At 39.5% G+C, this 14607-nt stretch overlaps 1 protein-coding gene across 5 annotated transcripts in view; it reads left to right on the top strand.

Annotated features, from left to right (window-relative positions):
* The window catches only part of LOC126162492 (serine/threonine-protein phosphatase 6 regulatory ankyrin repeat subunit A), a 187173-nt gene extending 174666 nt beyond the window's left edge, over positions 1-12507 (top strand). For all 5 annotated transcript variants that reach the window (XM_049919036.1, XM_049919031.1, XM_049919032.1 and 2 more), the window contains one exon: positions 9842-12507. In XM_049919036.1, the coding sequence (XP_049774993.1) occupies positions 9842-10410 (569 nt within the window). In that variant the 3' untranslated portion in view covers positions 10411-12507. The remainder of the gene's footprint in view (positions 1-9841) is intronic.
* The last annotated feature ends 2100 nt before the right edge of the window (positions 12508-14607 follow it).

Raw genomic sequence — 14607 nt, 5'->3', positions numbered from 1 at the left:
ATAAATTACCCATCTCCGGCTGCCAGATTTCCTTCCACAGTGACCTCCATCTCTTCAGATTCCATCAGTCTTTATCCCTCACCAACTTTAGTCCTGCAAAATCATATCAACCTGGCCCAAACCTCCTTGAAATACCTTCTCTCTATCTGTAAAATTCTCCTGCTGTGCAATCCAAAATTCCTGGATCTCATAACACACATTGAAACTCTTGCACTCCAGGAACTAGAGCAATATGCACAATGCCACCTCAAAAAACCCTCCACCCTGCTCACTTCCAACTCTGGCCTTGGACTACCAGTGTCCACCACCTCTGCAAAAACCTCCCTCCTGTCCCCTCATAACTGACAAATCCTATCTCACAGACCTCATACATTTACCCCATGCTCCAAAACTCCCTCCCACCACCACACAAAATACTGAATGTAAACGGACCCAAAACACAGTCATGAACCTTTTCTTACAAAGCCTTAGCCCCACAGATGTATCTGTCCTTTCCAAAGTGCTCAACTTTTGCCCCACCCCCCAATTTCAGTGGCGCAGGTCTTGTTAAACATCTTCTTCCTTCTCCCAGTCCCTACAGTGGAAACACTTTTTCGCTACCAATCCTACCAATGAGACTCAACCAAAGACCAATGTTGAACCCTGTGTGACTCAGTTCACTCCTCCATCCAACTGAGATCCACCACCCCCTCTCCCCACCCACAAATCATCCCCTGTTGACTTTCCAGAATTTTTTAACCTCAAACCTTGCCTCACTATCATTCCCCAAATCCCTCAAAATGCAAACTAGCCTTACATCCTCAGAAAGATTCGCAATCCACCACCTAAAAACTGATCCTGACCATATGATCCTACCCACTGACAAAGACTCCACCACTGTTTTGAACCACAAGAAGTACTTGGCAGAAGGACTCCGCCAGCTGTCAGATTCATCTACCTGCAAACCCTGCTACAGTGACCCCATTCCAAAAATCCAGCAGGATCTCCAATCTCTCCTCAAATCCTCAGGTGCAGCCCAGAACCTCTTCCTGGAGTCCATCACTCTCCTCACCCCTACCACTCCCTGCACTTCTACCTTCTACATGCTTCCTGAAGTCCATAAACCCCACCATCAGGACACCCAGTTGGGGCTCATTACTTTGCCCCCACTGAGAGAAACTCTGCTCTTGTAGATTAACACCTTCAGCCTATCACCTCCAACCTATATTCCTTTATAAAAGATACCATTTCCTCCAGTGACTGTCCACATTTGCTGTTCCTTTACCACACATTGCTCTTCTCGAGACTATTGATGCCACCTCCCTTTACACTAACATCCCTAATGTCCATGGCCTTACCGCTATTGAACACTATCTTTCCCAACACCTGTCATATTCCAAACCAATCACCTCCTTCCCAGTTGCCATGACCAACTACATCCTCAACTACAATTACTTCTCCTTTGATGACATTACCTACAAGCAAATCTCAATATGGCTATGAGAACCCGCATGGCACCATCCTATGCCAACTTATTTGTGGGCCATCTAGAGGAATCCTTCCTAAACTTCCAGAATCCCAAACCTCTCACCTGGTTCAGATTCATTGATGACATCTTTGTGATCTGGATCAAGGGTGAGGGCACCATATCCACATTTCTCCAGAATCCCAACTACTTCTCCCTCATTCACTTCACCTGGTCCTACTCAGCCCATCAAGCCACCTTCCTCAATGTTGACCTCCACCTCAAAGATGTCTATATCAGTCTCTCTGTCCATATCAAACCTACTAACCACCATCAGTACCTCCACTTTGATAGCTGCCACCAATTCCATATCAAGAAGTCCCTTCCATGCAGCCTAGCCTCCCATGGCCATCTCATCTATAGTGACGAGTTGTCCGGTTCTCAGTGAGGCCTTTACAGACTGTAATTCTCCCGTCATTGTACAGTAACAGATATCACATGCCTTATCTTTTCAGTCACCCAACATCTCCCCATGTCCCACCGTCTGGCCACAGAGTAGCACTCCCCATGTGACCCAATACCACCCAGGACTGGAGCAACTTAATTACATTGTCTGCCACGATTTTGACTACCTCTTGTTGTGCTCTGAAATGAGAAATGTCCTACCCACTATCCTTCCTGCCCCATCCACAGAGTATTCCACCGCCTACCGAACCTATACAATATATTCGTCCATCTCTACGCATCCCCTGCTCCCAGCCCCTTGCCTTATGGCTCATACTGTGTATAGACCTGGATGCAAGACCTGTCCTATACATCCTCCCACCACCACCTCCTCCAGTCCTGTCACAAACATCACCTATCCCATCAAAGGTAGGGCTACCTGTGAAACCAGTCATGTGATCTGCAAGTTAAGCTGCAACCACCGACAAACTGTGGCCAAGAAACAATTGGACCACCCTGTTGACGAGGACGCTGCCGGGACTGATGACCTCAGATGTTAAGTCCCATAGTGCTTAGAGCCATTTGAACCATTTAAGCACGCTGCCCAGCACATTGTCCCTCATTTCAATGACTGCTTCACAGTTTGTGCTATCTGAGTCCTTGGGAAATCTCCCTGCAGTATATACTATGTTCCTGTAACCCTCCTGGCCTCAACATTCATTATCATTGTCCTCAACCATCCAGCCCCTTCCCTGTTCCCATTCCAGCACTACGAAGCCCTCATTCCACCAATGCATCCAGTTTTTTTACTTGTCTCTTTTTCCACTACCTCACCACCCTCCCACCCCCCACCCCCTCCCTTCTTCTAACTTCCTGACTGCACCTAGCTGCCCTACTCTCCACTTTGTCCCTACAAGCTCCCAGCAGCACTTTACCACCCCCCACCCGTACCCTGGTATCCGTTCCCCTCCCTGCCCGAGCCTCCTTCTTAGTCCCACTTTCTTGCCTCTCCTATAATGCTCTCCTGCTTGCAGTCTGGCTCCAGCTGCCAGAGGCGGTGGTCATATATGTATGTGAGCTGCATTTGCACGTGTGTGTGTGTGTGTGTGTGTGTGTGTGTGTGTGTGTGTGTGTGTGTGTGTGTGTGTTTCTATTTTTGTTAAACGTCTTGTTGGCCAAAAGCTAACTTAAATAGACAAGTCAGAAAATGAAAGATGAGGAAAACTAAAATGGAGACGAAAGCAGTAGTTAACATGAAGAAATGCTGAGACAGAAGAAATCAATGTAAATTAAGGCCAGGTTGGCTCGCATACTGGAGAATGACAGTTCAAACGTGCATCCGGCCGTCCTGATTTATGTTTTCCATGATTTCCCTAAATCACTGTAGGCAAATGTCCTGTTGGTTCCTTTCAAAGGGCATGGCCAATCTCCTTCCTCATCCTTCACTAATCCGATCTTGTGCTCTGTCTCTAATGACCTTGTTGTTGACAGGACGTTAAACACTAATTTCATCCTCCACGAAACTGATAACTTAGTGGTAGACATGGTGATGGAAAAGGCTGAACAATGTTTCAATAACAGCTGGTATATGACAGGTCGTTTCCCAGGTGGCTCTCCTTTTGATAGTATATGTTTTGCCAGTTACAGGACTGGTACAGGTGGTGGTAGGAGAGTGCATAGGGCAAGTCTTAGTGCATAGGGCAAGTCTTGTAGCAGCCATAGTCACAGGGGGATAGGAGCCATAGAGTAGGGAGATGGGTGCAGAAGGAGCGTAGGGTCTGACAAGGATATTTTGGAGATTGGGAGGGCGATGAAAAGCTATTCTAGGTGTGGTGTGCAAAATCTTAGATAGAATGCACCTCATTTGGGGACATGATTTTAGGAAGAAGACAAATGGCGGAGGTGCATGGTTTGGGTAGGGTAAGAAGTTCTATGGATTGAAGTGTTAGTGCTTGTGAGAGTCCTGAGGTTTTAAGGTGAGACTGCAGGTTGTTTGAATCACAAGGATGGGATCTTGATGTCAGATGCAGGATGTAGAGGTGTCTGACAGGTAGCGTAGCTCTTCACTAACATACTTCTGTCAGTGAAGTACCACAGTGGTAGATCCTTTGTCTATTTGGTGGATAATGATGGAGTCTTAGTGTTAAGGGAATGCAGAGCCTGGAGTTCTGCAGAGGACTGGCTAGGATCATGTTGTAGCGACCTGAGGGAAGGTTGTGAAACATTGCTGGATGTGAGGAATTCTTGGAAGGATGATTTTGATGTCAGGGTTCACTGACAGGTTTGCTATTGGAAATGTTTTGAGGTTGGTTTGCAAAGTGTCATTTCCAGTTAACGTTATGTGTGAAGGAAAGTAGGTCCTTCAACAAAGCAGCATGGTTAAATGGAGGTTTAGGACGGAAAGTGAGACCCTTGGATAACACAGGTAATTCAGCAGGGGAGAGTGCTTTAGATGAGAGATTGAGAACACTGTACTCTTGTGACTGGTTCTTGTGATTATCATTTGTTATTGGTCTGGGAGGCAGTGGTCAAGGCTGGGGGGATGTTAACAGAGGTTGGCCAAGCTCGGTTTATGGGAGAGGAGTGGTGGTTGATGGTGTGACTGTTTAAGGAGCTGCAGAGGGACAGGAAGGGAAACACTACTGGTGTAGTTTAGGAGAAGGGGGGATAGCTTCTTGAGGTGAAGCCCGGCATGTTGTTGCAGTTTTAAGTTAGCTTGGTGGCTAATACCATAAAAGGAAACATGAGGTGCAGATAACTGCAGGATTTTGTTGGAGGAGAGAAGTCTGGTGAAGTGGAAATCAACAGATGAAGTATATATATCACAGATTAGATGGGTAAGTGCAAGAGATTTCTATATTTAAAACTGTAAAATAGCCTGTTTCAGAGTAGGGTTACATCCAGAAACAGGGACTTTCAATGTTAGGCCTTTGGGAGTAACCATCCCACAGGCTCCAAAAGCTTGCATATGTATAACTTTACATGTGTTCTCCTTCTGCCTCTTGGTGAGTAGATTTTTTATCCATCCAGTTACGTTATATTGTCAAAAATTGTTTATTTTCATTGTTATGTATATGACTGTTGGACACTTGCAGTACAGCCGATATTTTGCTCCAGTTTGTCATCTGCAATTAATCAGAATTCCTTAACATTATGTTGCATATATGGTATTTATTGAAATGTTAGGCCAAAAATGAAACTATTTCTCCAGTTTACTAATTTCACATCATGGTGTAAAAAATAAAATTTGCGTTTGAGAAATCCAGTGTGTACAAAATCAGTGTGCTATGTAAATAGCACAAACGGGAAGAGCCTCTACAACTGGATATAATGAGCATAAAAATGCTTTCAATCTTAAGAAATCAAATGTAATGGCGACCTACTCAGGTATATCAAAGACGACCATCAAGTGCTGAATCTGCTAGAAGAGTTTGAAATTACAAACCACAACAAAAAGTACATTAATGTTCTGAATTAACAAGCTGCTAGTGATGTAAGCGTATTATTCAGTAGGTCTAGAACTTTATTTTAACTCCGATAACTTGATATTCAAATAAACTCAGTGTAGCTCAAATCTTCATCCCCTTACACAAGAAAGGCTCTATCCGGAACTGCTCCAACTACTGAACTATTGCCCTCATATCTCATGTAAGTAAAATTTTGCTCTACATCATGAACCAACGTTTGAAGCCATACATTCAGCTTCACTTATCCACAGAACAAGCCGATTTTGTTGAAGGGAAAGGAACTCGTAAACAGATCCTCAACATAAAACAAATAATAGAAAAATAGAGAGAGTTCTTTGTTCCTGTTTTCATCTGCTTCTTTGAGTGTAGGAAAGCCTTTGACTGTGTTGTCTGGGAAAAGTTGTAGCAGTTGCTTGCAGAATTCGGTGTCCCACCCCACTTGATAGCATTGATCAAAAGTCTGTACAGTATTACTTCGCATCTGTAAAAAAGTGCTCGAATGTCTGATTCCTTCAGAGTATCAATAGGTGCAAGACAGGGTTGTGTCCTATCCCCAAAACTGTACAACATCTATGTAGTAGTAAGTAAAGCTCTTTATGGTTGGACCAAAGGCATCTCAATTGGTGGGAGAACTATCAACAGCCTTTGTTTTGCTGTTGACCCTGTGCTTTTAGCCAACAGTGAAGATGAACTTGCTGAGCTACTAACAAGAATAAAGGACATTAGTCTAGCATATAGATTAGACATCAATGTCAGCAAGCCCAAACTCATTATAATTGATCTAGAAGAACAGCTCCAGCTCACAGGTCAATTAAAGGAACTGGAAGTCGTGCATTCCTTCATCTATCTCGGGTCAACCATCTGCAGCACGGGAAGTTGTCAAGATGAGATAAGAAGAGAGATCATGCTAGGGCGAGAGGCTATGAAGAAGCTCACCAAGATCTGGCAGAGCAGAGCAATAACATATAGCACAAAGATCCTGCTAGTTGAAACACTTGTGTTTTTTGTCTTCTTTTATGGTTGCAATACATGGACACTCAAGGCCAGAGACAAATAGTGCATTGATGTGTTTGAGCTTTGGTGCTGGCATAGGATGCTGTGTATAAAACACACCAAAAGAAGAACAAATGTGTCCATTATTGAACAACTTGATATCTCCAGACACCTCTGTTTTCGAGTTACCGAAAAAATTCTCCTGTTCTTTGGCCATACTGTGAGAAGAGATGGAGAAAATCTATAGAAAATAATCTTGCAAGGAAAGATCGAGGGCATTGAGACCAAAAGAAAGAGCAGCGGAGAGATGGATGTATCAAATCAATAAGAGCTCCGGTCTACCTCTTCAGCAGGCACTAAGAGAAACTGGCAACAGTCTGGGATGGAGACGCTTGGTTCATGGGATCACGACGCTCAGCAATGAATGACTTATGATGATGATGATGATGATGATGATGATGAGCTCAAATCTTGTAGCACAGGCCAAGATTATAAAAGCTGAGACATCTGCTGTGTGTGCAATAACTTTAGTGCAATAACTTTATATTTCTGATGTTTTAGTAAAAAGCTGATACAGTGGGATTTGTGCTAAAGGCAGTGGTCTGTTGAAACCAAATCAGATGAAGCCAATTCATCTGATATTTTGTGATGTGATTGGATTGATTTTATTCATTTTGTGTAAGCTTGTGGGAGGTTTCCACTGTTTGTGCCTGAGGATGAGAGCAAAATCACTCAAAATGTGGCATGTGTATCATAAAGTGATCGACATTATTGAATATTGTGGCTGAAGCCGACAACAGAAAACTGTTTACATTGCATTGGTACTTGCCTTGTAGCTACCAGTCTTTGATGTGATAAGGTTTATGTGAGCATCATAAGTACTGTCATTAGTGTTCACATACAGGAATTATATGTTCACCGTATTATGTGCATACAGAAACTTCCTGTAAGATTAGTACTGAGAGGAAGAGAAGATGATTGTTAATTTCGGTTGAGGAGTAGGGCCATAGTATCTTTGTCCCTTTTTGCACTGGATTTTTTTCTTTTTGTGGAGGCAATAGCTCCTAGGTACAGTACCTTTGCAATGTGTGGATACAAAGTGGAGATACAAACAAAGATTTCACCTCTCTAAAAGTCTCAGCTCTTCCAGATGTGGCCAAAACCTATTCAGATTTCATTTGAATGGGGGAGCCATTTTAAATGTGAGGCTTCTCTTGCTTACCTCCCCCCCTTTCCCCCCCTTTTTTTACCATTATGTTTTAATGGGTGGGATTTTTCTTGGAGGATGTATGGTTCCCTCATGCACTTTTTGAATTCCAAATGCTGTGAAAGATGGTCATTACTACATACCTCAAAGATATAAGATGTACATAACCTTGTGTCTTATTTATCATTTATATTGATTTTAGTTTCCTTCCATATTTTGGCCTCTTGAGGATGACTTTCATAGTTTCTTCTGTAAGATTGACTGTTGGTGTTCCTACTTTTAACTTGTTAATTGCTGTTAAGTGGTCTTGAGTTAAGATCAGGTGCCATTTTGTAACTGCACATGTAAATGTAATTGGTACAGAAAGGCAGCTTTCTGTCTTCAAATGTTTCAATATATTATGAGCAAATCAAAGTGTAGATCATGATTTTTAATTGTAATTACCAGTTCTAGCCAAATTAAGCAATCTTAAAAACCAAAATGCAAAAGAAGATTGTAGATACCACCAGATCACCTGGTGTATGACATTACAACAATAGCATGTCGTTATAAAGAATGTAAAGACATCCATGACCTAATGTTTGTGATAGCTACCACACTCTCCTATTTCAGATCTGATGATAGCCTAATTCGGTAAAAATATAATTGCAATAAAGGAATGTGATCTAGACTGTGCTGTGTTCATGAAATACCACTGCTTGTACTTTTCATTTGACTGACTCTTATATATACCATTTCCTTTGGGAGCCTACATCTTTAGGGCAAATGTAAATGTTATGGAAAGTACACAAGAGTGTAGGGTTTTATACACTTATCTTCCACCACTATGTGAAAAGTGTTTTGTAATGTATAGGTCTTCCACTTTCTTTTCCTCCACAAACATTGAGCATCATTGTTCATATTTCATTGACAGACACTTGCCACAAGTTGCCTACTCTTTGCTACTCATTGTGGTATGGCCACACTTCTGACACCTGAAGTAACACATGGAATTGGGGATAAATAGTTTTACCCCAAGGTATAAAAAGCTATCCTTAATATAGTAAGGCTGAATAAGTGAGTTGAACATGATGATAATTGCCAGTGTTTCCTGCAATTCACAAACAGCTCTGTTTATAATGTTTTTAACTTCAAAGCGCGGTAGAAATAGCCACATAAGGAATGATGAAAACTTACATATACTGTTAGTGTGTGGAGCCTGTCAATAAAAATTCATTGGATATACAAGGAACTACACAATTTCCTTTCAAGTCCTTCCAGAATGGCTAGAAAATGTGCCACTGAGTAATCACCAGCTTATGTGGTTCCCAAATGATGAGACACTGATACACTTTGCACTAAATACTAAGAACCACCTTTCTTATTTGGCCAACAGTGGATTAATGTTGGTCATCGTACCCCATGAGCAATACCTGGCTTGATAGCAATGGATTTCAGTTTGAGAGTCACATGAAGAGTCTAGTTTTTGAGGTTCTCATTGTTTCTTTCATGGAGACTCTGTTGCTGTGGTTGTCATAATTACTGAAGATGTACCCCAGTATCGTGGAGTTTTTGAGTGAATAAGGTACTACTGTACAATTTGTCAAGATCATGATGTCCATCATTTTAGAAACAGGTGCTATGCTGTATGGTGACAGAGTTATCACCTTATGCTTTGTTTTGTAAGTTTTTGTTATGTGCTACTCTACATGTGATAACATCCTACCATTCTTTTAGTTAAACTGTGATGGTGGAAAGGCAAGGCATATTTTACTTATAAAGGTGTGCAGGTATTTTCAGTGCTTTATAGTCACAAAGGAATTGAGGAAACAAACTGAACAAGCTACAGTGGAACAAGCCACTTGAGATGAAAGGCTCCATACATCAAAATACCCAGCAAAAAAGAAATGACCCTTCTTTGAAAGTTTGTAGGCAACATTCACATATTCAGACTGAAGTTTAGTTATTTTATTTATAATACTATATTAATTTTATCCATCGTATTTGCATTACAAACATTTGTCATGTATTTGTCTTTAAGTGATAACAGATTTCCTTATTCCAATATCCTCTCCCAGTGTTATTTGTTAGAAGTGTAGTAACTTTTAGCCATGAGAAATCTATGTTCCTAGACATTTTTTAATTTAAATGTATTAATAACACTAGTCAAATTCTCTATTTGCAGGCGCCATAATTATGTCTCATAATCTATTTGCAGCAGTAAATAAATAAACCTACACATCTATTTGTGTAGTGCAAAAAGTACTATATATTATTTTATCATTTACTTTCTTTTTCTTTCCTTAGGTGCAAATGTCAACTATTCAAATGGTCTAACAGGGAGCGGACCACTACATGAATCAGTTGAATATACTCGTGACTCTGATTTTCAGACATTTGTTGAAATGGTCAAAGTCCTCCGATCACATGGTGCTATTTTAAATGCACACTCTTTAACTGGTGGTGACACTCCTCTTTTTAGAGCCATTCTTTTGCAAAAATATAAAGCTGCTGCTCTCCTGATAAGACTTGGGTCTGATGTCAACATGTGTGATGTTAATATATGTGGTGTAGATCTTGTTACATTAGCTAGAAAAAGAAATCACTTTGGGCTAATTCGTATGTTGATTTATGCGGGTTTTAATCTGCATCAGAATTTTCCTGAAATTGAACCTCCAAATAACCCTGATGCATTGGACCTAGATTCTATTGATGGTTGGATGAAATACATGAAATATAATCCAATGCGTCTCACAGATCTCTGCAGAATAGCTTTAAGGAAACAAATGGGAGAGAGAGTTTCTGAGGTTGTGTCAAAGTCATTTTTGCCACAAATATTGAAGAGTTACGTGATGTTAGAAGATGTATTGACATAACTGTTGTTAAGTGAGTGATCTATTATTGGTCTATGTACCTGGAGTATAATAAAATCACCATTAACTTTAATAAAAATATTTAATTTTGACTGAGTTTTTGAGTGCACATTAGCATTAAGTGTATCATATATGACATCAGTATTTTGTGTCTATAAATGTTCACATTTAGTTAAAAAATTGTTGAGCTCTTTCGGGGAAGAAAAGATGATAGATGTTCGTGTGTTTTTGTATATACCAATTGTACTTTATTTCTGTCACTGGAACTAGTCATCTCAGTTCCCTTGAAAAACCTCTCTGCATAGCATAATGCAATAATTTTAATTTGTGCCATATCATTTTAGGTCCTTTAATGGTCACAATTACATGTTATCAGTTTAGTTTTGATTGAGAAGAATCATATCCTGCCTCTTTTCTATCGTAGTATTAAAGGGTCGAAACTGGTGAATGTTCACAAAGTGTTCTGCACAGTGTTAATTCCTAAGAAAGGTTTTATTTTCAATCTATTACAACATTTTGAAAATTCACTGCCATAAATACTAAAATAACGTTTGCAGTTGCTGGTGTGAGTTATAAAACTTGTTCACCTTAGAGCTGCACCATGATGTATATTGTTAGAAATATGAAATAGTTCCTGAACATAACACAAGTATTATGGATGAGATGCTATTTTTGTCATGTTAGCAGTGTTCCTCTATTGCTTACACTATTATTTAATATTCCATATATCCTTTTTCTTGCTTTACAGTCACATATTTGTCTTGTAATTTATAAAGGAAATTCATGGAGAATAATTGCGCACTTGTTTACCTCGTTTGCACACAGCACAATTAAAATAACTTTGCTATAAAGAATAAATTATCATCATTTGGTTCCCAGCCCAGTGCAAGCCTTTCCAGTTTCAGTTTGGATGTCAATTCATTTAATCAGCTTCTGCAGTGCTTGTTATTTGTCAACATACAAACAACATAAAAAGCATTCAACCATTCTGCTTCATCGTGCCTTTTCATTTTGCTTGCAGTTTAGTATCTGCATCAGCTTGTATAAAAAACCTTGTCTTCTCCCAAACATCATGTTCTATATTAACAATAAATCTGTCTTAAAAAGTTGCATGTGTCTTGATCTTGATTGTTGTCTTTTGTAATTTTATCCCTCCCAATTCACTCTGAATGAGATGTGGGAGTGGATCCAGCATAATGACTGCTTAAGTGTTACCTTTAACAGTACACTTTAGCCTCTGATTACCCAGTTGGATTTCTTTTGTACCTCCAACTGTGTGTGATGATGTTAAATTTGATTGCTGACAGTAAATTGTTCATTGTGTGTGAATTAATGTCCATATCAAAACTTGTGTATTCTATCGAAGAAGTAATGGCTGATGTTTTTGAAGAGTTTGTTCAAGGCCATCAGTACAGTGGCTACCAGAGTTGTGTTAACTATAAAGAAAGCAGTGATGTCCCTCTTAGTGGAGAGATGGCTCTGAAAATGTTTTACCAAGTGCACACAGGTCTTTATATGTTCAGGATAACAGCTTTCATCTCATCGGCAATGCATCTGGCTGCTACTTCATAATCCACATTGATCAATGCAATGGGGTGACATTGATCTATTATGCAAATAGAATCTTTGTCCAGGATTAATATTACTGTATCACATCCCAGGAATAGGACTGAATCTCAATTGATACCCAGTCTGTCCCTGGCAAGTTTTTAGTTGCATTGGCTTTTGTGATAATTGTTATGAACAAACATTCATATTTGGCTGATGTCCAGTTGTAACAAAAGATGTAATTTCCATATTGTAGGTACTATTTATTACCTTTTTTATAGTTAGTTATTGCCACCAAATATTTTGGACATACATTTAAACATTTTTATATACTTGAAAAATGTTCACTTGTTGTTGTTGTTGTGGTCTTCAGTCCTGAGACTGGTTTGATGCAGCTCTCCATGCTACCCTATCCTGCGCAAGCTTCTTCATCTCCCAGTACTTACTGCAATGTACATCCTTCTGAATCTGCTTAGTGTATTCATCTCTTGGTCTCCCTCTACGATTTTTACCCTCCACGCTGCTCTCCAATGCTAAATTTGTGATCCCTTGATGTCCTACTAACCGGTCCCTTCTTTTTGTCAAGTTGTGCCACAAACTCCTCTTCTCCCCAATTCTATTCAATACTTCATCATTAGTTATGTGATATACCCATCTAATCTTCAGCATTCTTCTGTAGCACCATATTTCAAAAGCTTCTATTCTCGTCTTGTCCAAACTATTTATCGTCCATGTTTCACTTCCATATATGGCTACACTCCATACAAATACTTTCAGAAACGTCTTCCTGACACTTAAATCTATACTCGATGTTAACAAATTTCTCTTCTTCAGAAACGCTTTCCTTGCCATTGACAGTCTACATTTTATATCTTCTCTACTTCGAGCATCATCAGTTATTTTGCTCCCCAAATAGCAAAACTACTTTACGTGTCTCGTTTCCTAATCTAATTCCCTCAGCATCACCCGACTTAATTCGACTACATTCCATTATCCTCATTTTGCTTTTGTTGATGTTCATCTTATATCCTCCTTTCAAGACACAGTCCATTCCATTCAACTGCTCTTCCAAGTCCTTTGCTGACTCTGATAGAATTACAATGTCATCGCTGAACCTCAAAGTTTTTATTTCTTCTCCATGGATTTTAATACCTACCCCAAATTTTTCTTTTGTTTCCTTTACTGCTTGCTCAATATACAGATTGAATAACATTGGGGAGAGGCACCAACCCTGTCTCACTCCCTTCCCAACCACTGATTCCCTTTTGTGTCCCTCGACTCTTATAACTGCCATCTGATTTCTGCACAAATTGTAAATAGTCACAAAAGTGTGACTGTGAAGAACTATTTCTATTTCTCACTTAATCATTTGTGGTACTAAATGTCTTCATTTAATGGTACAATACCTTATATTATTGTTTCAGACTTTCATTATGAAGTTTATGATTTGTGGTCAGTTCATGTATGTTGTTTACCGGAATTTGCATACTGCAGTACTAGTATTTCACTATTTTACATTAATGTGTAATACTAATCACTACATTAATAACCGCATCTCTTCTTGATCCATAATAATCTCATTTTTTACTTTATTATTTGTTAAATTGTTTGGTAATATAGTTTAATAATGACTGCATAGGAGATACAATATTTTCACTTAAGCTTGTTCTGTGACTCAGTATTCTGTGGCTTCCAGTAATTTTTAAGATAAGGCATTATTGTACCACTGCTAACAATGTCTGAAGTACTGTGATTAACAGGGTCCACCTTTTAGCAAAACTCACTTATATATTTGTGTTTGTATAAACATGTTTTACTGTTGTTATGACATCTGTGGTGGGTAATTACTTATTTCTTTTTTATATTACATTTCGTTTTTCTGTCTACCCATTTTGGCAACAGATTCATAATTTTTGCACTGTGCCATTGTTGTTGTAGTTGACTTGCTCTTAGCCGTGTGAGGTGAGTTTGTTATACTTCCTGATCTGTCTTATTGCACTGTTTTATCTTTACAGTGTTTTTACTTGTGCTAATTCAGTTTTCTACTGTTATTTTTTTTAGCAACACAATTTCCATGCCACTCCTCTGCCCTGTGTGTTATTACTGGTTTAGTAAAATCAATCAAGAAGCCTAAAATACCCCTCTCACGAGGTTCGCCACAACAACAACATGCTGCAGCAATTATAGATTTGTGGCTGGAATTGGTAGGCACTGAAATGTAAATGTAATCTAATGAGGAAATGTGGAAGTCTCCATTGAGGATGTAAACTGTGGTGAAACATGTTTGACTAGACACAAATATATAGCTCTGTTGAGATTAATTTATGCAGGCATAGAGCTTTAAAAAATCCAAAGACTAATGTATCTGAATTTCTGCCAGGACACAGTCAATATCTGGGAAGGCTCTGTGGCATTTAACAGTTACTTGCCTGCCATAAATAAAGCGTACATCATATTAGGGATACTAATGCCAAAGTTGTGTGTCATATTGTAATAAAATCACTATTTCCTTGAGAATTATTGGAAATATGCTACCACCTAAAGTATATTAACAAAACTATTTAATGTGCAAGCGTTGCTCATGTGACTGAAGTAGAGAGGGAACATGCTATTACTGAGACTGACAAGGAACTGCAGCCTTTTATTGCCAGA

Source organism: Schistocerca cancellata, chromosome 2 (genome assembly GCF_023864275.1).
Source record: "Schistocerca cancellata isolate TAMUIC-IGC-003103 chromosome 2, iqSchCanc2.1, whole genome shotgun sequence".
In the NCBI taxonomy this organism is placed as follows: domain Eukaryota; kingdom Metazoa; phylum Arthropoda; class Insecta; order Orthoptera; family Acrididae; genus Schistocerca; species Schistocerca cancellata.
The sequence above is the reverse complement of the archived record's forward strand: the minus strand, read 5'-3'. Positions and strand labels throughout refer to the sequence as shown.